A 22,988-nucleotide genomic window follows, 5' to 3' on the forward strand; every position below is an offset into this window, starting at 1 on the left:
AGTGCCAGTGCCTCCTGAATCAGTAAAAACAAAGCCCTGGTCTCGCCATGAAAGGTTGCATGGCATTCTTTGTACAAGCCAAAGTGTTCACACTTGGGGTAGGTAAAGACCTTTTGTCACTTAAGCTTTAATTGCAAAATGGAAAGTGGATTTTCCTTTTCCTTCCCGATTTGCCATATTTCTGCCCTTCCCCATACTGCTATTTTTGGCGAGAGAAGTGAAGTATGTACCGTTACCAGTTGGCACGTTTGCCATATTTCTGCCCTTCCCCGTACTGTTATTTTTGGCAAGTGAAGTATGTACCGTTACCAGTTGGCACATCTGGATTTCTGTTGGAAATAAAGGTCCTAGAGAAACAGAGTCACCAGCACGTCACCCAGTGCCCCTTCAACTTGTGCCTCACCCTCTGTGTCACTTCCATCTCAGAAGGACAGGGTTTGACTGGGGAGTAGCTCCAAGTGAGTCTGCAGAGACCCTTCTGTGTTCCTTGGGCAATGAGGGTATTGCCTCACGCTCTCCACAACTGGTGCAGGAGAGAGAAGCTGGTGCAGCAGACAATTCTCTGGTTTAGTTCAGTGATTTTCTTGGGTTAGTTTGCTGGATCCCAGAGTTTGCTGAGCAGGTGGATCACAGGGAACCAGCCTGTTTCTGACCCTGGTCACACCTTGGCACTGTTTCAGTGTGCTGAAGTTCAGTTCAGTGCATTCTGTGTCAGCCAGGCCCCCAAACTGCCAAGCTCTGAAATCAAGGACTCACTGCAGATTGGGGTTCCAGCCCTGAGGGCATCTGCCAGTGCTCTTCAAAGAGAAGTCACAGTGCCCTAGCAGTAAATTATTCCTAGGCTGCAAATACTGTAATGTAGGAGCTGATGGACCTTACAGAGCAAAGCGTCCCATAGTTTGTAAATCTGAAATTTAATCTTCAATGAACATGGGCCCCAGCTAAGTGACACACTTAGTCAAGCATCCTGCTCAGTCTCCATTTCACCATTACTCTCTGTAATTCCACTCTCGTCACCTCACAGTGACTGAAAAGCTGTACTGAGTCCTTACAAATCCCTGGTGGTAGGTAGTGCTGCTGACTGGCACGTAGCAGTCACCTGGGAGGCACGTATTGCCATGCAGATTAAAAGTTAAACTGGATGTAAAATGGTTTGTCTGGGAGCTCAGAGAAGTCGGGTTCTCCCAAGCTCTGTGTGAAGGCATATTGACTTTCTGAGCAGCTCTGGCTGAGGGGAGCTCTGCTGGTCTCCTCCCCAGGACCTGCGGTGTGAGGAGGTCTGAAGGTCTAGTGTCTTCTCACCCACCACTCATTGTCCTTTTGGTCCCTCTCACTGTGTGCTCCCAGCTAAGGGAAGGACATGCTTCTTTGCTACAGGCCTGACACCACCTCTGACCTTGGCAGGAGACAAGCTGTGGTTGGTGATGCTGGTCCCGCTGTCTGTGTTGGGCCACACTTGGTTGCTGGTCTCCCCAAAAGAGCTTCTTTTCACGTTCACACTCTCTCTTCAAACTCGTCTTTGCAGGGGACATCGTGGGCCTTTACGACTCAGCAGGCCAGGGTGAGCCGCTCTCCACCGGCGTCGTGACACGGGTCACCTCCAGAGCCGTGACCGTGGCCTTTGAGGAGTCCCGCGACGGGATGCTGAGCCTGGCCCGGGAGAGCTCCTACCGCCTGCTCAAATTGGCCAATGATGTCACCTACAACAGGCTGAAGAGGTAAGGACCAGGGGGCTGTGCTTCCCCTCCAGCCACTCTGCTTGGGAGCACAAAAGCCAATTGAAAACTGCCAAGTTTACTCTAGAAAAGCTCTTCTGAGACAGATCTCGGTTTATTTCCCTTGACTTGGTTTCTCTCCTTTCCCATCTCATTCCTCTCACTCCTAGAGCAGCTCCGCGTAGGGCAGGTGTCCACCTTTTGGATGTGCCTTTCTTTTTCTGCTAATTCCTGAGGGCAGGAATCTCCTTCCCATGGAGATAACTCAATTGGCTCTCTTATACTGCAGTGTCACAAGAGCCTGAGTTCATCTGCCCGCTGGGTGGTATGATCCTCCTCTTCCCTCTTCCTCCTGCCCCTCATCCCACACTCTGTTACGTGTTTTAGCCCTGTGTTGCAGCACTTCTGGTACTCCCAGGATTCTGTGTAGAGCCTTTTCCATCCTGGCAGGAGAAGCAAATAGCCCTTGGCTGAATAATGTGCTGACAGGGCTCGCCAGAGGGTCTGCCTGTGTCAGACTGGAGTGAGTAGCAGGTGGAATTCTGGCTGGTGTAAGGGCTGTGTGTGAGTGCTGGGGAGGCAGCAATCAGAGAGGATTAGTCTGTGACAGAGTAACACTTTTCAGCTCTGGAAGAGTTGAATCTGTGCCCAAAGTCTTCTCTCAGTGGGCCCTGAGGTGTGCAGGGATCTCTGAAGGAATTCCTGCTGTGCCTGTAACCCGGCTGTTTTTCTCTTTGGCAGAGCTTTAACTGCCCTGAAGCAGTATCGCAGCGGCCCAGCCTCCCATCTCATCGACGTCCTCTTCTTCTCTTCTGCTCCGAGCGCCTTCAGGGAAACAAGTAAGGATGCTTCTCTGTAATATTTTATAGCAGCCTGATGGCAGGTGCTGAATTGACCTTTCTAGAGATATTTTCTGCCCCCCGCCAGGGTCAGAGCCCCTGGACCCTCACAGCTGAGCACCTGCAATGAGCCTGCTACTGGGGTTAGTCTGCCCCAGTATGTGAAGCTGGGGTCAGGCACTGGGGAGCTCTTTGGGACGGGCTGGCGAGAGCAGCAATGCTTAAAACCGACATGAGAGCAGCAGCAAAGATAGAGAAAGTTATTGTGGGGAAAGTGGGGGGAAATATTCCCTCTCCAGAGCACTCAGTGAAGGCTGAAGTTCCCAGCCCACAGGATAAGGGCTCTGGGCCTGTCCCTGCCTGGTTTGGAGGATGCTCATCTCTGCAGGTGTCACAGCTGACAGGTTTGGGGAATTTGTTTACACACGTTCACAGGTCTGAAATTCAGTTTAGTTTATGAGGCATTTCTCATTTGCTTCCTGCCCCAGTCCCATCCCTAAACTTCAAAGATCAGGAAGTGCCAGCACTGCTCCTATATTAAAAATCCAATAACTGTGCCTTCATGGGAACCACCAGCTGTCAGAAAATCACATATAAGCAGAATCCCCTTTTACTCAGAGCTTTGTTGATGCGAGTCTTTGGAGAAATGCGAGATGAAGTTACAGAGCTTACCCTTTTGGGGAAACCAAAGCCTCTGACCAGCAGAATATCCGAGTGCCCAGCAACTGCCAACGAATATCATCCCTGACAGAAGGGGAACATGCCCTGGGCCGCAGGGATCAGGGTGGAGGCAGGGGGTGGCTCTGTCTCCCAGCCCCGCAGAGCTCAGGGCTCACCACTACACAGTGTGACGTGGGTGACACCCTCCATCCCTGCCTGGGGCTGGGCTCAGGTCCCTCCCCACCGCAGCTCCTGGTGCTCTGTGCTTGCTGGTCTGGCTTTTCTTGCTTTTGTTACTGTATTTGGTTGCCCACGGTGGTTCCCCTCTTTCGTGCCCCGACTCCCCGCTGTGTTCCCATTCTGTACACCCAGGGCAAAGAATTCATGTTAGTGCAAGTCATGTCTCCCTAGTTCTAAGTGCTGAGCTTGGTCTGAGTCAGACCTCTTAGCCTTTTGGCTACCTCAAGACCTTGCTGTGCTCAGGGTTTTAATATTGGATAAGAGAATTAAATTTTAATGAACTAACTTTCGTAGCAGCTTCTACCCTGCTTTTCCCCCGATGGTAGCAGAACTGCCTCTCTAATGAAGAAAAATTCTGTTTCACCAAATGGCTCACAAGTGCCAGACTAAGCCCAGAGATGGATTTTACATCTCCTAGGGCTGGGAATATTGATTGATCTCATCGACGTCCTCTTCTTCTCTTCTGCTCCGAGCGCCTTCAGGGAAACAAGTAAGGATGCTTCTCTGTAATATTTTATAGCAGCCTGATGGCAGGTGCTGAATTGACCTTTCTAGAGATATTTTCTGCCCCCCGCCAGGGTCAGAGCCCCTGGACCCTCACAGCTGAGCACCTGCAATGAGCCTGCTACTGGGGTTAGTCTGCCCCAGTATGTGAAGCTGGGGTCAGGCACTGGGGAGCTCTTTGGGACGGGCTGGCGAGAGCAGCAATGCTTAAAACCGACATGAGAGCAGCAGCAAAGATAGAGAAAGTTATTGTGGGGAAAGTGGGGGGAAATATTCCCTCTCCAGAGCACTCAGTGAAGGCTGAAGTTCCCAGCCCACAGGATAAGGGCTCTGGGCCTGTCCCTGCCTGGTTTGGAGGATGCTCATCTCTGCAGGTGTCACAGCTGACAGGTTTGGGGAATTTGTTTACACACGTTCACAGGTCTGAAATTCAGTTTAGTTTATGAGGCATTTCTCATTTGCTTCCTGCCCCAGTCCCATCCCTAAACTTCAAAGATCAGGAAGTGCCAGCACTGCTCCTATATTAAAAATCCAATAACTGTGCCTTCATGGGAACCACCAGCTGTCAGAAAATCACATATAAGCAGAATCCCCTTTTACTCAGAGCTTTGTTGATGCGAGTCTTTGGAGAAATGTGAGATGAAGTTACAGAGCTTACCCTTTTGGGGAAACCAAAGCCTCTGACCAGCAGAATATCCGAGTGCCCAGCAACTGCCAACGAATATCATCCCTGACAGAAGGGGAACATGCCCTGGGCCGCAGGGATCAGGGTGGAGGCAGGGGGTGGCTCTGTCTCCCAGCCCCGCAGAGCTCAGGGCTCACCACTACACAGTGTGATGTGGGTGACACCCTCCATCCCTGCCTGGGGCTGGGCTCAGGTCCCTCCCCACCGCAGCTCCTGGTGCTCTGTGCTTGCTGGTCTGGCTTTTCTTGCTTTTGTTACTGTATTTGGTTGCCCACGGTGGTTCCCCTCTTTCGTGCCCCGACTCCCCGCTGTGTTCCCATTCTGTACACCCAGGGCAAAGAATTCATGTTAGTGCAAGTCATGTCTCCCTAGTTCTAAGTGCTGAGCTTGGTCTGAGTCAGACCTCTTAGCCTTTTGGCTACCTCAAGACCTTGCTGTGCTCAGGGTTTTAATATTGGATAAGAGAATTAAATTTTAATGAACTAACTTTCGTAGCAGCTTCTACCCTGCTTTTCCCCCGATGGTAGCAGAACTGCCTCTCTAATGAAGAAAAATTCTGTTTCACCAAATGGCTCACAAGTGCCAGACTAAGCCCAGAGATGGATTTTACATCTCCTAGCGCTGGGAATATTGATTGATAGAAACGTTCAGCCTCATCAGACGGAGAAAGGAGATGCAATACGAGACAGCAGCAGATAACCTGAGAAGGGCAGGGTGGAAAGGCCTTCCTTCTGCCTTCTCAATTTATAGCTCCTTCCTCCCCAACTAGAGAGACATTATACTAGCCAGGAATTAAATAATAATGACTTCAACTTTAGCGAGGTCCTACCTGGCGGCCAGGCTCCACAGACCTGACGGGGAGGGCACATGGCAGCTGCCGGGATAAGTCCCATCTCTTAGACTTGTACGATGGCACCTGCAGTGCCCCAGGTGTCCTGTGTGTCCCAGGACACAGGAACGTGTCTCTGCAAACAGCACACAAACTCCCAGGTGTGGGGTCTGTGGGCAGAAGGCAGCACGTGTTTCCCAGGTGCGTGCTCTGTGACAGGAGGACAGAAGAACCCCTCAGTGTTGCAGGCTGCCCCTCCTCCATGGCACAGTAGCTCCTTCCATGACCAAGCATCTTTTAGCCTGGTTTCCCAGGGAGATGCTTTCCTGCCTCTGCCTCATCCCATCCATTATCTGATTTCAAACAAACCCGTCAGGACCCGGAGTTAATAAGTTCTGTACATCTCGTAAAACGGGCTGTCTAGACACACATCTATAATAACACCATCCCAGGATGCAATAAAGCTCTGCTTCAGTCAGAAGCCCAGAAAGCCAGGGGTAGGAGAGAAACCACATAAACACCCACCCAGAGAAAGAGCTGGCCCCAACACGTGGGCAGGAGGAGGAGAAGGTGGCACAGAGCAGATCCATACCCGGATGCAGAACATTTGTCATTGTCTTCTGTACAAACGGTGGGGAAGAACCAAATTACAAAGGGATCAAGAAGTAGAAGGGTCAGTGGAAATCATAAGCACCCAGCTCTATGCCTGGTGCTCTCCCAAGGGCAAAACAGGCTCCAGGAAGTGACATGTGCAGCAGCAGGATGCTAAATCTAATTTTTTAAGGGTGGGGGGAAAAGTTAGAAGCCTAACTTTTCAAGCATGGGAGCCTGGGGACTGGCTCCCCACCACAAAGCATTTCCAACCCTTACCTTGTACCTCCAGAAGGGGAACCAGGTGGGAGAGTGAGCTCTCAAAGGCAAACTCCAAACCGTCCGCGGTGGTGGATGCATGGAGAGGCTGGGCTTGCCAGCAGAGGCCAGCATTGCTCTGCCTGCCGGCCTGAACGTTCCCTTTTCTGCCAGAAATAAGGTTATACCTTATTGTAGGCACAGTCCTGTGAGGTCAGGAACAGCCACCACCTCTCTCTGTTTTCCTGGTCTGGAAAAAGCACGGGAGTGTTCATCCCTGTGCCCAGACACTGGAGCTGCCTTGTGCCCACTTATGCCTATTGCTGGAAAGAGACATTTGAAAAGAGAAAGGAGAAAGGGAAAGAAAAAGCCGTGTTAGAGGGTGGGGGTGTCCCCGGTAAGAGCTGACCCAGCAGCACTGGGGAACACCAGGGATTTCTAGCAAAACTTCCTGGGCTCCTTGGCACGAGTCGAGTGGATGTGACAAGTCACTGCAGAAATCTCACATGCTGCTTGTCCCTCCACCGTGTGATCCCTCCTGCCATCGCAGGAGCCATGAAGAGCCCATGAGATCTGTGGGGAACACTGAGCTCTCCAGACAGCTCAGCTGCCAAATCCTGCACAGGCAGAGCAGGGGAAGTGCCTTCTTTCAGGCTTAATCACCCTCCGGGACATTGCCCATCCTGTTTGGCTGCAGCTGGGCTGTGGAGGAGCTGGTCACAGGCTCCAGTTTGCTGGTGGTGCCCATACACAGTGACAGAATCCTAGAATTGTCTGGGTTGGAAGGGACCTCTAAGATCATCTAGTCCAACCATCAACTTAACTCTGATAAAAAAATAAATAAGAAATAAGCAATAAAAAAAAAATCACTAAACCATATTCCTGGGGACCATTTCAACCCATCTTTTGAACACCTCCAGGGATGGTGCCTCAACCACTTCCCTGGGCAGCCCACTCCAATGCTGGATAACCCTTTCCATGAAGAAATGTTTCCTAATATCCAATCTAAACCTCCCCTGGTGCAACTTGAGGCCATTTCCTCTTGTCCTGTCTTCTGTGACTTGGGAGACGAGACCAACCCCCGCTTCTCTGCCCCCCCCTTCAGGTAGTTATAGAGCGCGAGAAGGTCTCCCCTCAGCTTCCTCTTCTCCAGACTGAAGAATGATGATGAGGAAGGTACACTGGGGAGCAAGGGGCCTCCAGCTCTGGAGAACCTGAGCTTTCCCTCCCAGGGAGGACAGTTCCCACCCACATTTGGTGCAAAGGCTCCTTTCCCTGGACTTGAATTTCACCCTCCAAGCCCACCTCTTCACCAGGACTGCTGGTCCTGTGCAGAAAAGTGTCTTGGTCCTGGAAATGTTGGAGGGACAACCTTGGTGGCCAAGGCGATTTTTTTTCCAATGCTACACTCCTAAATCAAGTTGCCTGTTGGGGCTGAATTACCTGGGCAGCAGCGAGACCCGAGGGTGCAGGTGGACATCCATCCCCTCCCCAGGCTGCTCTGGGGGCTGACATGGACAGGGCAGGAGGCAGAGCTGATGCCATGGGGCTGGGTTAAGGGGTGTCTTCTGAGAGTATGGGTGCAAGCCCTGATCTGATGGCTCACACCGAGCCCTCAGGCCAGCCCTGCTGGGGCAGATAAACTGCATTTCTTCAGGTGAGCCTGCTGAGAGCCCAGCTCGGGGATGGGGGAGAGCTTAGAGGAGTCACAGCACCCCTCCGAAGGCTCTGCCCTCCTCCTCCTCCCCACCCTGCCCAGCCCAGCTGAGGCACATCTCCCAGTCACCCACACAGCAGCTTCGGCAGCGTGGGACTGAACGGGAAGAGGGTGTGGAGAAGCCTGTTTCTGATCTCATTCCTTGAGCAAGGAAATATCAATGACTCCTACGTCCCGGCTGTTCCTCGTTGTGGGAAATGCCTTTCAGTTTTTAAGCTATTCTTTCTCTTTCCCCAGGCCCACGGGATGCTTCCCGGTCTCCTCTTAGTCATTAGCACGCCAGCTCCAGAATTAGGTGTAAAGCAAGAGGCAGGTTAGCAGGAGAAAGTCCCATTAGTCCCATTTCTCTCCTCCTCACCAGCATCTTTTTAACAAACGTTATTTAACCCGAACACCTCATTTAGTTGTGCTGCTTCCGAAGCCAGTGCTGGGGGTGACACGGGGGTGCCCACAACTCAACCTGCCCAAGGCCAGGAGGCACCTTCGTGCTTTTAATCAAGTTCCTAATGCAAAGGCAGCGCTAAAACACACGATGCCCAGCAGGGACCCGTGCCCAGAGATGGGGCTTACATAAGCTTCCGTGGGAACATTATTTTCAGTAAACCTCAGTGTAATGAGTCATCAGCCCTGCTGTAATTAACTTCCATAATGAACAAGGAGATTAGCGGCAGGATTATGGGAGATGAGAATAAATATGGGTTTAAATTAGATAAATCTGGGAGGTAAAAAGCAGCTTGTGAGAATTCAGTCTTCGGCAGTGAAACCAATTCTCTTGTAATGCAATTTGCATGTCCTTTTTCTCTTTTCTCCTTTCTGATCATTAAAGCCCAAACTAATTTTAGTTTTCAACATTTGCATTGCCAGTTTGTATCTATTTTCCTTTTCAGTCATTGTTGGGCAATACAGGACTGCTCTTTTCTGCTGCTTTTTCACTGATGCTGAGGTGGGTTTAACTGGAACAGGAGCGATTTGTTTGCAAGATCAACTACTTCCCTCTTTTCATTGAGAGTTTGCTAAAGAAGCTGTCTCACCTTTAAATTAAACCCAGAGCACCCTCCGCACCCAGGAGATTCTACATGTTTGATGTTGTAGCAAGTAAATGCCTCTTTAAATGCTGAAAATTTCCAATCCAGACTAGTCGTGTTCCCAGCTGGGTGCTTGCTCCTCCTGAGGAGTGGCAGGGGCAGACACGCTGCAGGGTGGGCTCCCTGCTCCTTCTGAAAGCAGAACAAGCTTGCTTTTACCAGCCTGGGCTCTTGTAGCCCCCTGGCTGGGACACGGTGAGCCTTCCTCCCCAGGAACCTCTTCTCATTATCAAATTGATTTGGGCCAGCTACCGAGAGCTGCTTCTTTGTGTTCCCGGCTTTGTGCTGCTCAGCAAGCCCCGGGTTAGGGCTGAGTCCAGGCAAATCCCCCGCTGTCTCCCCAGGGCCTCTGAAGCTTTTCAACGAGTCGCTGGATGCGTCACAGAGGGAGGCCGTCTCCTTCGCGCTGACACAGAGGGAGCTCGCCATCGTCCATGGACCGCCTGGCACAGGGAAGACCACAACGCTGGTGGAGATCATCTTGCAAGCGGTCCAGCAAGGCCTGAAGGTGAGTGTCAGTGGCAGGACAGGAGTGACCACCTTGGTTCAGTGGCGGGACGGGAGTGACAGTGACCAGGGTGGGTTATTTTGGAAACTCCATGTGCTCCGTGGCAGCTGGAGCAGACCCAGCCATGGCCATGTCACGCTGCAGGCTCTGGCTGGGCTTCAGGGCCCAGGGAGCTTCCCCTGTCAGCTGGAAGGAGGTGCAAACTGTGGCTTCAGACCTCAGGCTTGCCAGTACCTGAAGGGAGCCTACATGAAGGCTGGGGAGAACCTGTTTAGAAAGGCCTGCAGTGACAGGACGAGGGGCAATGGCTTCAAGCTGGAGGGGAACAGATTTAGACTGGAGATTAGGAGAGGGTTCTTCACTGTGAGGGTGGTGGAGCACTGGAACAGGTTGCCCAGGGAGGTGGTTGAGGCCCCTTCCCTGGAGATATTCAAGGAGAGGCTCAATGAGGCCCTGGGCAACCTGGTCTGGTTTGGGGTGTCCCTGCTGACTGCGGGGGGGTCCTCAGCTGAAAGAGGTGCAAACTGTGGCTTCAGAGCTCAGGCTTGCTGTTTGTTGAAGATCCTGCACTTGTGCTTCAAAGCCAGGTGGGAATTGCCTCTGGTGTCTGGAGGCTGTGGAGATGTCAGTGATTTATTCCCCACAGATGTTGGTCTCCCTTCTTGGCCGCTGCTGCTCCCACCTCTGCTGTCCCTGGCAGTAAGGATCACTGGGTTTCTCCCCTCACAGGTCCTGTGCTGTGCCCCATCCAACGTGGCTGTGGACAACCTGGTGGAAAGGCTGGCCGGGCACAGGGCCCGCATCCTGCGGCTGGGGCACCCCGCGCGCCTGCTGGAGCCCATCCAGCAGCACTCCCTGGATGCCGTCCTGGCCCACAGTGACAACGCCCAGATAGTGGCAGACATCAGGAAGGACATCGACCAGGCCTTCGTACGTGTCCCTGTCATGTGCCCTGGGTGGGCTACCTGAGCTCCAGCTCTCTAGATCAGTGGTACCCGAGCTGCAAGCCAGGGGGGCTACTTCGGCTCTGAGACACAGAGAAACTCTGCCACTTCTTGGATGTTCTTGTAAGAGAATTGCTGCAGCCAGGTGCTCTAGGTTGCCCCAAAAATCAGTGGCTAGAGGCAAATCACAGTGACTAGTTCTGTGTGATTTGCCTTTAGCCAGGGTTCAGGCCCCCAGGAGCCCCCAGTGATGCTCCCAGTCTGAATAGTGCTGTGTACAGGCAGGGGGAGGATACTGGGGGGCATGAGCCTCTCGTGGTCAGTCAGCAGCAGAAAGGCCACAGCAGGGGAGAGGAAAGGAAAAATAGCATAGTGCAGGGGGCTGGCAGTGACAGCTGGAGATGTGTGTCCATTAATTAATCTCATTTACTCTGATTGGGAAGCATTTAACCTGGCCCTGGAGGAAAGGAGGTGGGGAAGGTGTCTCAGAGAACTGCTCTACCAGGGGCTGCCAGAGCCTCCCAGGGCACATCCTTATCTGCTGGAGGAAGAGCCCAGGGCAAAACTCCTCCGCTCTGAATTCCTCACTAAGTGACAAAATCCTAGTCATGTGGCTGCGTGGGGGGACGTGGCAGTGCCCTGCTCTCCGGATGATGTCTAGCATCCTTCCTGCAATCCTCTTCACCAGAGAGCGAAGGAAACAGTCCCACCACTAATTCACTTCCTAACGAGATGTCTGGCTGTCCTGACACTCCCTCCCACTCTCAGCCACCTCGAGTAGGAAGCAGAGTACACTGTAAAAATTCATCCTTAATTTCTTCTTTCACAACATAATTTTCCTAAACTTAATTTATGAAGTCACTCTTTTACTTGAGATGATAGGCTTTGGTACTAATTAGATTTTCCCTCCCTCATTCGTTAGCAGCATTGTCCAGAGCTGTTATCTGCTCAAGAGAGATCCCATCCCCACCAGAGGTGCAGGAGGGCACCCTCTCAGCCCTGCCTGTGTCGGGCCGTGGCTGGCCCTGCCCTTCAGTAAGGCCCTGCATGTCTCTGTATGGAGTGACACACCCCAAACACAGCTCTCAGCCCCAGGAGCACTGATCTGCAGCCACCACCATGGCAGCAGCTCCAGTTTTCCCAGATGTGGTTGTTTTTTCCCTTCCCTCTTCTTGGGAGGAGGTTTTTTCACTCCTAATTTCCATAGAAGAATGGAAATTGGGGAGAAAGCAAAGCCTTCAGCACTAAGGTCTCCATCTATTTCCTCCCTAGAGGAAGGGGAACATGGTGATGGGACACAGGGCCTGGCCCCAAGGCTTGTTGCACCCTGAAATGCCAAACAAACCCCAAGAGCTGACACACTGCTGCAGTTCCACTTGCTTAGTGGTGCTTTGTGCTGCCCATGGCCAGGTCTTTCACAGAAGATGCACCTGAGGCATTACCATCTCCTCTGTCTGGGCTGCAGAGAGCCCACCTCTGAGGTCCTGGCCCACCTTCCCCTCATCCTGCCTCACCTTCTCCCCACAGTATCCTCTGCTCACCCCTGTAATAATTTCTTACTTCATCCACTTCTTACTTCATCCACTCTGCATTTTGACTCTTCTCACTCCTTTCCATCACCACCACCACAGCAGAAACAAGAATATCAATGAAACCCTGTGCTCTCTTTGCACATTTTCCACCTCTTTGTGTCCCCTTCTCTTACCTGTTCAGGCTTCAAGTTTTCCAGGACATCAGCTTCTGGATGCTCTTTGCACCAACAAAGGTGTAGTTCCCCAGCACAGGTCCAAACTGAGGACACAACCCCTATAGCTCAGGGTGGGGACAAGGTCTGGCCTTAAATGCAGCTCCCAGACCAAGGAGTGTGTGGGTGGGGGCCCAAATGAGGCAGGTTAAGACAATTAGAGCTTGGTGACCCCCCCAGAGTGCTAACGAGGTGTGGGTGGGATCCAGGTCACCCTGTGCCCAGCAGTAGCCTTGGGGCTGGCTGAGGGTGCCGTGTTCCCTCGGGACGGGGCTCCCTGTGCCCACAGCTGCTTTCAGAGCTGAGAGACAGTCCATGTTTGGATCCTAGTGTCAATGTTGGGATCCTAGTGTTGATGTTTGGATCCTAGTGTCGCCACAAACAGCAGAGAGCAGTTGCTAATCACTACCTAGATCTCATTTGCAGAGCAGATGTTGAATGTGGCCCTGCTGGCACCACCAGTTTTGCTCTCTAGTCTTCCTCTTTCCAGCAGGGAGGAAGCTGATGCTGATCTTTGTCCCTCAGCTCGGTGACTCTCAGGGCTGGAGCCCCCCCTCTCCGTTAGGTCAGGCTCAGGGAAGATGTCCATGGGATCCAGTTATCCCTGTGTCTGTGATCCCTCCCCAGAGACTTCTGAGCCTCTCAGCCCATTTTGCCTACGCTGGGCAGACACAGAGAGGTTCCACGGGAGTTAAATACCTGCAAGTTTAACCCAAAGAGGTGGGAGAGCAGAGGAGTGAGACACCTGAACGTCCTCCCTAGGGCAGAGGTTGCACTATGAGCTGTTGGACACTGGAGAATCCATCCATGCAGAGGAGGATTAGAGGGACCAGCAGGTCTTACTGGTGTGGCTGCTTAGAGAAGCTGCTGCCTGCAGCCTTCCCAGCCTTCTGGGGTCATTGGCCTTTCCTCCAAGGAAGTGGTCCCAATGTCCATAATCCAAAGCACAGGGAGCTTTCTCAGGGTCTCTTGCTGGGCCCGTGTCTGTAGCTGGGGATGATTTGGTGCGTTGGATATATTTAATAGGCGCTGCTAAAAAAAGCCCTGAGCCTGTCTAGTTATTGTGGTGAATCATGTACAGCGGCTCAGAGGCACCTTCCTAACGATGCAGAGCTGCTGCTTTGGCCAGACACGGTGCCATCACTTGGGGAGCCTCCTGCTTCGGGGTCACTTGGAGACAGGGGGTCCCTGCTCCCCCCGAGCAGCGGAGCAGAATGAGATGGGGGGGTCCTGAGCCCAGTCACCACCAGACATTACTCCTCACTTGGTGCCCGGATGCTTTGGTGGTGCAGAGACTCGGCCGTGGGACGGACTGAAGCATCTGCCCCTCTCCCTGCTGGTCTCTGGGGCGCTGGGGAGGGACAGGGCAGAGCAGGAAGGGCTGGACAGAGGGTTTAAGGACAGCGAGTAAATCTTCATCCTGGGCTGCACCCCCAGCAGCGTGGGCAGCAGGGTGAGGGGGGTGATTATACCCCTCTGCTCCTCACTGGGGAGACCCCACCTGGAGCACTGGTCCAGCTCTGGAGTCCTCAGCACTGGAAGGACATGGACCTGTTGGATGGGGCCAAAGGAGGCCCTGGAGATGCTGGGAGGGCTGGAGCCCCTCTGCTGTGGGGACAGGCTGAGAGAGTTGGGGGGGTTCAGCCTGGAGAAGAGAAGGCTCTGGGGAGACCTTGGAGCCCCTTCCAGTCCCTCCAGGAGCTCCAGGAGAGATGGAGAGGGACTCTGGATGAGGGAGGGGAGCCCTAGGAGGAGGGGGAAGGGTTTGACCCTGAAAGAGGGGAGATGGAGCTGAGATGTGGGGCAGAACTTGTTTGGTGTGAGGGTGGTGAGAGCCTGGCCCAGGTTGCCCCGAGAAGCTGTGGCTGCCCCATCCCTGGAGGGGTTCAAGGGCAGGTTGGAGGGGGCTTGGAGCAACCTGGGCTGGTGGGAGGTGTCCCTGCCCAGGGCAGGGGGTGGCACTGGGGGGGCTTTAAGGTCCCTTCCCACCCAAACCATTCTGTGATTCTGTGATTCACCACTCTGCTGACAATTCAAGACTGTCCAAAGGTGCAGCCCGAGGAGTTTCAGCCTGGACCGACTGAGCCATCGCTGCCCGAGCCCTGGGGTTACTCCCGGTGCTCCGAGGGGCAGCAACAGTCTCATTGTGCTGCCTCATGCTCAGAGCCAGGGGTTGTGTTGATGCAGTTCATCTCTTGCACAGACAGAAATACTCCGTGTGCTTCGGGCAACACTGATGGTGGAGGGGATTTCCTGGCAGGGGGAGGGAAGAGAAGTCCGGGTTTCATGGGGCTGATTGTGATGAGCCAGGGTTCCATGTGGACACGGAAAAGCCACGCTGTACCTGGGTTCTTTGGTTATGGGAGAAGCTGAACGTATCCCGAGGACTAGAAACAGTTTGTTCTATCTTGATTTTTCTATCTTGTAGGCAAAAAGCAAAAAGGCTCAGGACAAGGGAGAGCGGAGCCATTTTCTCAGTGAGATTAAGGCACTGAGAAAGGAGCTGAAAGAACGAGAGGAGACGGCCATGGTTGCAGCCCTCACCCACGCCAGCGTCGTCCTTGCTACAAACACAGGTGCCAGATCTTCTTCTTTGTGGTATTTCACCTCACTTGCCAGGACTCACAAAAATCCTGTGCCCTGGGAGGCAGCGTCCTGCTGGGACAGGAGGGAGACTTACTCCTGGGCTCCTGGGAGTTGGGTCGCGTTTGCTGCGCACAGCAGCGTCCTCCCTGCTCAAGCTCTGGCACCTCATCTTGTTGTTTATCAAAGAGCACGGGTCTAGGAGGTGGTGGGAGCCAGCCTGCCCATCTCCCTTAGCTCTGCGCAGGAGCTGAGCGTAAACAAGCGCTAGTGGAGGTGTGCAATCTGCTTATTGATTTCAGCAGTCACAGGGAATTGCTTTCCTGCTTGGATAGTTGCCACGACTGATGGAATACAGCACGTGTTCCCCTATCCTGGTCCCAGCCCCCACGTGTTTGGGTGGTTCTGTGCCTCTCCCAAGTGGTGGAGAGGATGTGGGATGTTGGGAAGGGCTCCAGGTTCCCATCCAGCAGCACGTGTACACAGCTCCTCCGCACACAGGGGGGGATGCCCTGCCACCCCAGGGGAGCACAACTGCTTCAAGTTTAACACCCGCTAAAGCGCTTTCCTACAGCAGGTGGATCCTACTCCGTGTATAATCTTTGGGTTTGATTGCTCAGGGATTATTTGCTGCAGTGAAACATCAATAATTTTAGGTCATAAAGAACTTCACAGGGCATTTACAAGCTACTGTGTGAAGGCTAAAGGGAAGGTAGATCCTTCCAGTGCATTAGCTGCTGGGAATTGGCCTCTCGCTTCTTTTTACTCTGCCCAGCAAAAGAGGGGGAGGTTTCCTTTTTTCAGTAAAAGTGGTATTTTCTGCTGGCTGTTGCACTGATCAGTCACTGATTTTCTCCTGTGACGCTGGGGCCAGTGTGGAGCTCTGTGCAGCTCTGCTGCAGAGAAACGGGGTGGACAAAGGAGGTGGATTTTGTGTTTTCCCGAGTTAAGCAATCTTGATATTAGTCTGAAACCATGTAGTTTGATGGGAATTATTATTTATGCAAGCCAAAGTGCTCTGTTGCTAGGCTCAGCGGAGAGAGGATTTATTTAATCATGGCAACGCACAGGGACACCAGTGACCTTTAGTTAATGGCAGTTCAATAAACTCAGGTTGAGCTGTAAGGGAAGAAATCCATCTGCCTCCACCTCGGTGCACTCAGTTTTAGAGAGAGAGGACCTTTCTACTTATTTCTTCTCCTTTCACCTTCGACATGGCAAAATTGCAGACTGTATGCCCCGTGTTACCAGGGTGGATTCATATAAACTGGAAACAATTTTTTTTAAGGAAAACAAGCTGTCTGAGTTGACAAACTGTGATTTCTGAGCTGATGCAGAGCTGGAGAGGCAGCAGGATTTACTGTGGCAAAGCAAAGTCACCCCTAATCAGAGCTGCTTTTGCTGCAATAGCACAGGGGCTTGTGAGAAAACATGTCTGTGAACACGGGGAATAAAATTCTCCATGTCTGGCACGTGGCTGCTTGATCCTCCTCTCCTCCCTTTGCATCCCTGGTCCTGATGAAGTGCAGTGACATTTGGATGCCTCTGGAATTCGGAGCTGCAGTGGGTGTGTGGGTCACTGTCGGTTCTGTGTGAGGGTTATTTGGCTGAGGTTACAGATGGGAAAGGCTTGTCCTTGCCATGGCTGTCTGATGGGTCTCCCCTGCCTTCCCTTCTCCCGCTGCCCCCGGGGAGGAGGCAGCAGCACGGCGGGGGTCTGCAGGGCAGGGGCTCCACCAGTCCTTCCCTGGGGGTGTCCCTGGGTGCCTCAGAGGAGGTGAACCTCCCCCCCATCTTTCGGTTGGAGAGAAGCTTTGTTTGCCTTCGGGGTTGGACGGGAGGTGGGTGTTCCTTAGTGCTTTTGCTCTGCTCCTGCTCTGGGTGAGGCATCCGAGCATATTGCTCCGTGTGTCATCTTGGCTTCACCGCGGGTTTCAAAGATACTTGGAAGCTTTTGGGCCCAGATGCCGGGGAAAAAAGGACAAACAGGAATTGGCAAAACCCACTTCTGACACATACAGATGTCTGTGGATCTGGCATGGGCCACAGAGCCGAGTTTCCGAATCTCTGCAAAGAAACATTACTTTTCCTGCCTCCCTCAATCCCAAGGTGTGTGTGCTTTGTTTAAAACCAGGGTGCTCCCCTGCTGTGCCCCTGCTGAGCCGTGCACCCTCTCCTTTCCCTAGGTGCATCCTCAGAGGGCCCGCTGAAGCTGCTTCCCGAGGAGCACTTCGGTCTGGTGGTGATCGACGAGTGTGCGCAGGCGCTGGAGGCCAGCTGCTGGGTGCCTCTGCTCAGGGCCCCCAAGTGTGTCCTGGCTGGGGATCACAAGCAGCTCCCCCCCACCATCATCTCCCACAAGTAAGGAGCGCTTCGCGGTCCCTTATTGATGCAGCCAAAAGCTTCCGAATGCCTCAGACATTGAGATGTTTCACTGCTGGGGGTTGTTTGTTGGTGCTCCCCATCAGTTGGGTTTGGTCACGCTGCCAGAGTCACATCAGACCTGTCTCACTGATACCCACTGCTTAAAGTTTAATGCACCCTATCTGAGCAGGCTTTCTTAGAGTCAGAGAAGAGAACCACAAAATTGCCTGGGTTGGGAGGGACCTTTCAAGACCATCGAGTCCAACCATCAACCCAACAGTGACAAAGCCACCTCTGACCCATGTCCCTCAGCACCACGTCTGCCTGGCTTTGAAATCCCTCCAGGGATGGGGACTCCAGCACGGCCCTGGGCAGCCTCTGCCAAGGCTTGACAGCCCTTTCAGTGGAGAAATCTTTCCCAATCTTCATCTTAAACCTCCCCTGGTGCAACTTGAGGCCATTCCCTCTTGTCCCATCACCTGTTCCTTGGGAGAAGAGACCGACCCCCCTGGCTACACCCTCCTTTCAGGGAGTTGGAGAGAGCGAGAAAGTCTCCCCTAAGCCTCCTTTTCTCCAGGCTGAACACCCCCAGCTCCCTCAGCCGCTCCTCCTCATGTGCTTCCTCCCCATACTCATCCTCGCCATCCTCACGCTCATCCTTGCCATGTGCTCCTCTTGGGTTACTCAAAATTACATACATTTTAACAGATGTTCTTCCCGAGAGACATACCTTCAGCAGAGACAGTTTTTGGATTCCTCTTGCTTGACAGCACTGTGTTTGAATTCTTCGCTTTCTCTCTGTCACACAGAGCAATTTCCAGGCTGGTTAGAAAAGTTGTTCAAAAAAACCAACAATTTAAAACAATCACGTGGAACCGTCTAGGTTGGAAAGGACCTTTAGGATCATTCAAACTAGTGAAATGAACAAAACAGAGACACAAATTCTGGTTTCACTGACCAGTATTTATATATAAACTTTAAATGTTTGTTTTTAAGAAAGATAATCTGTTTTTCTACACAAGGTTTCCCCGTGCCTGACCTGGTTTACCTCCCCTTTGCCGACTGCAGGCTCTGGAGAGTGAGTTCAGGCTTGTGCTCAGTTTTACCAAGTCTTGCCTTCCATTTATTGAATTCTGCTCCTGAGGTTCCACATCTCCTTATTTAACACGTTGCCGTGGGAGCTGCCCAGCGAGATGCTGCAGCGCGTTATCACACACACCATATTGTGTGCTTATAAAACCTCATTAAGACCAATTAGTTTGTGGAAGAGACCTGTGGCCAGTGTGAATTGCCTGTGCCTGGAGGGGGATACTCCGAGTGGTACTGGGGAGCCTGCGGGTAGGGAAAAATATAGATATATGTGTTTATCAGGGTCTGGATCCAGAATGACTGAGCCGCTGTTGTGCAGCAGCAGAGGAATAGCTCTGACTCCAGAAACGTTCTCTCCTGCTTCCGAAAACATAATGAGCATCCTATCTATGATCTCACTTGAATTCTGAAGAAGGGAAATGAGAAATCCAGGGGAGGCAGCGGCTCACGGCTGAGAGATGATGCAAATAACATTAAGGCACTGTATTATCTCCTCATTTTACCCTTATCAGCCACACGGATGGTTATTGTTCTGCAGACCTCAGCTGGGGACCAGCGCTCTCCTCCTCTGGCTGGTGGGGGTTTCTGGGCCAGGGACCTGCCAAAGCAGCCTCTCCAGGGCCCCTTTCCTGCATCTCCTCCTGCTCGAGGAGCTGTGCTTTTCTCTCCCTCACTTTTGAGTTCATTGGACTTTGCAGTGGAAAACTGCCCCTGGTTGGCATCTCTCCTTGGTCACAGGGGGTCAGAACATCCTCTTTCTCCCTCACAAACCCTGTTTTGCTCCTTGGATCCTGTGGGCGTGAGTCAGACCAAGCTGTTTGTCCTTGCTCTTTCCACTGGTTTTCTTTAACAAGAGCTTGACAGTTTTATTGTGCCCTTTGCACGTTTTCTTTCCATGTTTTGAAGATCCCAGCTGCACAAAGAACTGGCCTTTGTGAAATTAAGAGTGAGTGAGGGTAGAAGTCAGATCTTCTGGCTCTTCAGCCTCAGTGGGGTGACCAGCAGCACAGGGAGGTCCGTTGGTAGCTCAGCTCCCGTCTCCCGTGGGTAATCCCTTTGGGGCAAAAAACCTCAGGGATGTTCAAACCCTGTGTCACTCTGTGCCCTTCCCAAAGTTCAATAGGTTTAAAATAGAGCAATGAATCAGTCTTGTTAACAGATTTATCTCTCAGCCTGGCTTACCAGTAAATTATGTTCCAAAAACTTGCTACATCAAACAAAATTATTGCTCAAGGCATCAGGCGCTGGTCAGAGAAGCCACCAGTCTCCAGAGCCTGGCGTTTTCTGAGGGTCCATCTTCCCTCTCTTTCCCCTCACTGCTTGAGGCTGGCATCTTGTTAAGGAAAATTATTCTCAATTGGGTGTTTTCAAGCTTTGCCCCTTGCTCGGGTGGATCCCTCTTGCAGGACTGAGAATGCAGAGAAACAAGTGGAAAAATAAAGCTGTTTGAGCTGTTTATGGCTTTACCTCTCATCTCAGCAGGGCCCTTGGCAGCAGCCCCACAGGCAGTAATTGCAGATGGGTGCTGTGGCAGGTGCTGGCTGTGCACACAGAGGTGGAACAGGAATGGGATGCTCATCAGGCAGGTTCTCAGCTGGGGTCTTCCCCTCCAGTCCCAGCCTCTGCTTGGGAACAGCAAAACCTCCCTCTCCTCTTTCCAGATGCCCAGCATCTCCCTCCCATGTTTTATCTGGACAGAAAGCAAAACTGTCTGATGCTGAAGGGAAGGAGTTTCTTTCTTTCAGGCTCCCTTGCTGTCAGTGAACCCCCCCAAGCAGCCTGTGCTGGAGAAGCTGTGCAGTGAGGTCCAGCTGGAGCAGCTGACAGCATTTGCCTCAGGAGCCTCCTAATTAAATGCAAAAGCTAACAAATTTTGATCAATTAGAACAACTTATCTTGAGAAATCCAATTACATTTCAGATAAACACCTTTGAAAATCATTAGCTCGTTGTGTTACAGATCTGAACTCTGCCCATGTTGTTAATTGCTGCCCCAGCAGAAACATTCTCTTTATGGAAGGTGGCACATCCAGAGCTCTCCTCTCTGCAGCACCGTCCCCCTGCACCCTGCAAATCCAGCTGAGGCCAGAGAGCACCGCTCTGTGCTTCTCGGGGTCTCCAGGGGCTGCCAGACACAGCACAAAGGCAGATTCCCTCTCCCTCCACCCTGTGCCGTATCTCCAGAGATCTAATTAAGGCACCGAATCACCTGCCGGCTCCTCTTTGCTTAATGGAAAGCCATAAGCTATTTCCAGGGATGATTCATCCAGAGGAGTCAAACCCTTCCGCCCACCTCCCCCTTCTCCTCATTGATGGCAGCAGCCCTGAGGTGGGTGGGCTCCTATTTTGGGGGCCTCAGCGTTGGCCGGGGTGGATCTGGGCTGGCAGGAGGAGGGGCTGTGACTCCCCGTGGGTCCTGCGGGGAGCTCTGTGGCCGAGGAATGCTTTGGCTCCGGTAGGAACCATCCTGCAGGCAGGAGCAGGCAACTGGGCTGCCTCACAGCCCTTTCTCCACTGAGGGAGCCAGCCCTTTCTGGTAGAGCCACCTTCTTCTCATCTTCCTCTTCCTCCATGGGCTCAGCATTTATCAGTTATTACTATTAGCCCTTATCCATTTGAGGCTGAGGGAGTTTTGAAGGCTGAAGGTTGCTCCTCTTACTTCCTTTTCAACTACCTGGAGTTCCCTCAGGAGGCAGAGGGCATCCCTACACACCTCACACACCGACCCACATCTCTTCCAGGCTGGAAGGGTTGCTTCTGAAGGGCCTCCCAGCGATGGCAGTGCCAGTCCCACACCATTCCCTTCTTGGCAGCTCCTGGACATCGGCTTCCAGCTTCCTGCTGGGGGTTGGCCTGGTCCCAGGGGCCATCTCCATGCCAGGACGCTTTCTGCTGTCTGACAGGAGCATTTATTTTCCCTGTTTTCATTTTAGTCCTCGTTCCATCCTTTCCTGACATCCCAATTAATTTGTCTCCACATCAGGGCTTTGATTTATTAATTTGTTTTTACACTCCCCAGATTTCTGCAGATCATTGTCAGGCCCCTTGCCCTCAGCTGGTTCCTCAGCACAGGAGTATTTTGCCATCCTGTCTGTCAGTGGTCAGTTGGGATGTCTCCACCACCCCACAGCCACACACAGGTCCCCCAGCGGCAGCCTTTTCCTGATTGCCCATCAGCTCCAAACAGATCTGCTTTTTTCTCACCAAAGACCAAGTGCCAGACCTTGGTTTTCTTCGATGGCCTCCACAGCTGGAAAGAACAAGCCGCCCTCCTCCTCCTCCTCCTCCATCAGATTTACAAGGATTAAAACAAACCCACAACATCCAGGGAAAGGGGAGTTCTGCACAGCCTCACAACTGCTTCTTTACCCGTTTGTGAAACCTCTTCAGCCTGTCCCAGGGCAGAAAAGCCCAGGGCACAGAGCAGAGCCCAGCTGATGCTTTGCATGCCCACATCAGCCTTTTTTTTTCCATGCAGGAGCTTAGTGTGGACTTCCTCAGGGAGGAAAACACAGTGACATCCTTCTGGGGACACTGCTGTCCGAATTCCATGGTGTGCACTAGAGATCAGAGTCACACCAACGTCTCCTTCTGTCCCTTAGGGAGCAGACCAGCTTTCCAGAGCATGAATAAGAGAAGCTCTAACCCGACTGAGGACACAACTCCATCCCTCCACAGGAAGCATGTCCCCTTTGTTCCCCCTCGCACTGCTGGTTCCTGACAGCCCCACGCCAGGCTGCCTGCTCACACCAGGCCAGAAAGGATATTTCACACCACAGTGGGCACAAAAGCCTGTGAAATCTTTGGTTCCACTTGGCTGGAGCTATCACTGTTAATGTATATACGCTATACATCTCTTCCCAGGGCTGGGGAGGGAGCCTCACCTGGGAAGAGCAGCAGGGCCTCATCCTCCCTCTCTGGGATCCATCCTGGTACCCACCTCCCTGCCCCGGGAGCGTGTTTCAAGCAAAGTACAGCCTTTTCCTGCACGTGAAGCAAGGTGAAACCAGGTTAGCAGCAAGTACTGGCTGCTCTTACTTATTCTGGTAATTTTAGCTTTCCTAGCTTGACTTTCGAGTAGGTACTCCTCAGCACCATGCATGATGCTGCCTGTCCGCCCTCCTGTCCCAATTTAATTTCTCTACAGCAATTGATACTTAAAAAGCTTTTGCTCGGTGCTCTTATGATTCTGTTGGCATAGAAATCAACCATTGTAGCAATTAACTGAGCAGTAAAATAATAGGAAATTTATTAACAGGTGAAATATTCACAAGCAGTTTAATATCCTCATTATTAATTCACCATACGGCCCCGTGTCGATCCCTGCGGTGGCAGCAGCGCTGATAGCATATAGGAGAGCACTGTTTCTGAGGCTTGCTGTGAGGTTTAATGCCTCCCCCGTGCTTTAGTGTATGTCATTACAAGAAACACTTCAGAATATTTGTTGTTAAAAAACAGCAGGGTTTTATTGCCAGTTCTGCATGAAAAATCAGCTTTAGGGCTCGTCTTCAGATTTGCAAGAATTTGTGAGCCAAGAGAGGGGAGTGAAGCAAAGGGGAGAGACCTCTGGCTGGTGGGGCTGCTCAGGCTTTGAGAGCCTTTCATTTGGGTATCCCTCATGTCTCACCTGAGTT

The 22,988-nt window shown here is 52.3% G+C and overlaps 1 protein-coding gene across 1 annotated transcript in view; it reads left to right on the forward strand.

Annotated features, from left to right (window-relative positions):
- Positions 1 to 3,898: 3,898 nt before the first annotated feature.
- IGHMBP2 (immunoglobulin mu binding protein 2) overlaps positions 3,899 to 22,988 on the forward strand; it is a 35,667-nt gene continuing 16,577 nt past the window's right edge. Inside the window, exons 1-5 of the mRNA XM_014940707.1 lie at positions 3,899 to 3,944; positions 9,468 to 9,631; positions 10,361 to 10,561; positions 14,748 to 14,895; positions 17,089 to 17,263. Of these exons, the coding sequence (XP_014796193.1) occupies positions 14,847 to 14,895; positions 17,089 to 17,263 (224 nt within the window). The 5' untranslated portion in view covers positions 3,899 to 3,944; positions 9,468 to 9,631; positions 10,361 to 10,561; positions 14,748 to 14,846. The remainder of the gene's footprint in view (positions 3,945 to 9,467; positions 9,632 to 10,360; positions 10,562 to 14,747; positions 14,896 to 17,088; positions 17,264 to 22,988) is intronic.

The sequence above is a fragment of the Calidris pugnax genome, unplaced genomic scaffold (assembly GCF_001431845.1).
Source record: "Calidris pugnax isolate Ruff unplaced genomic scaffold, ASM143184v1 scaffold98, whole genome shotgun sequence".
In the NCBI taxonomy this organism is placed as follows: Eukaryota; Metazoa; Chordata; class Aves; order Charadriiformes; family Scolopacidae; genus Calidris; species Calidris pugnax.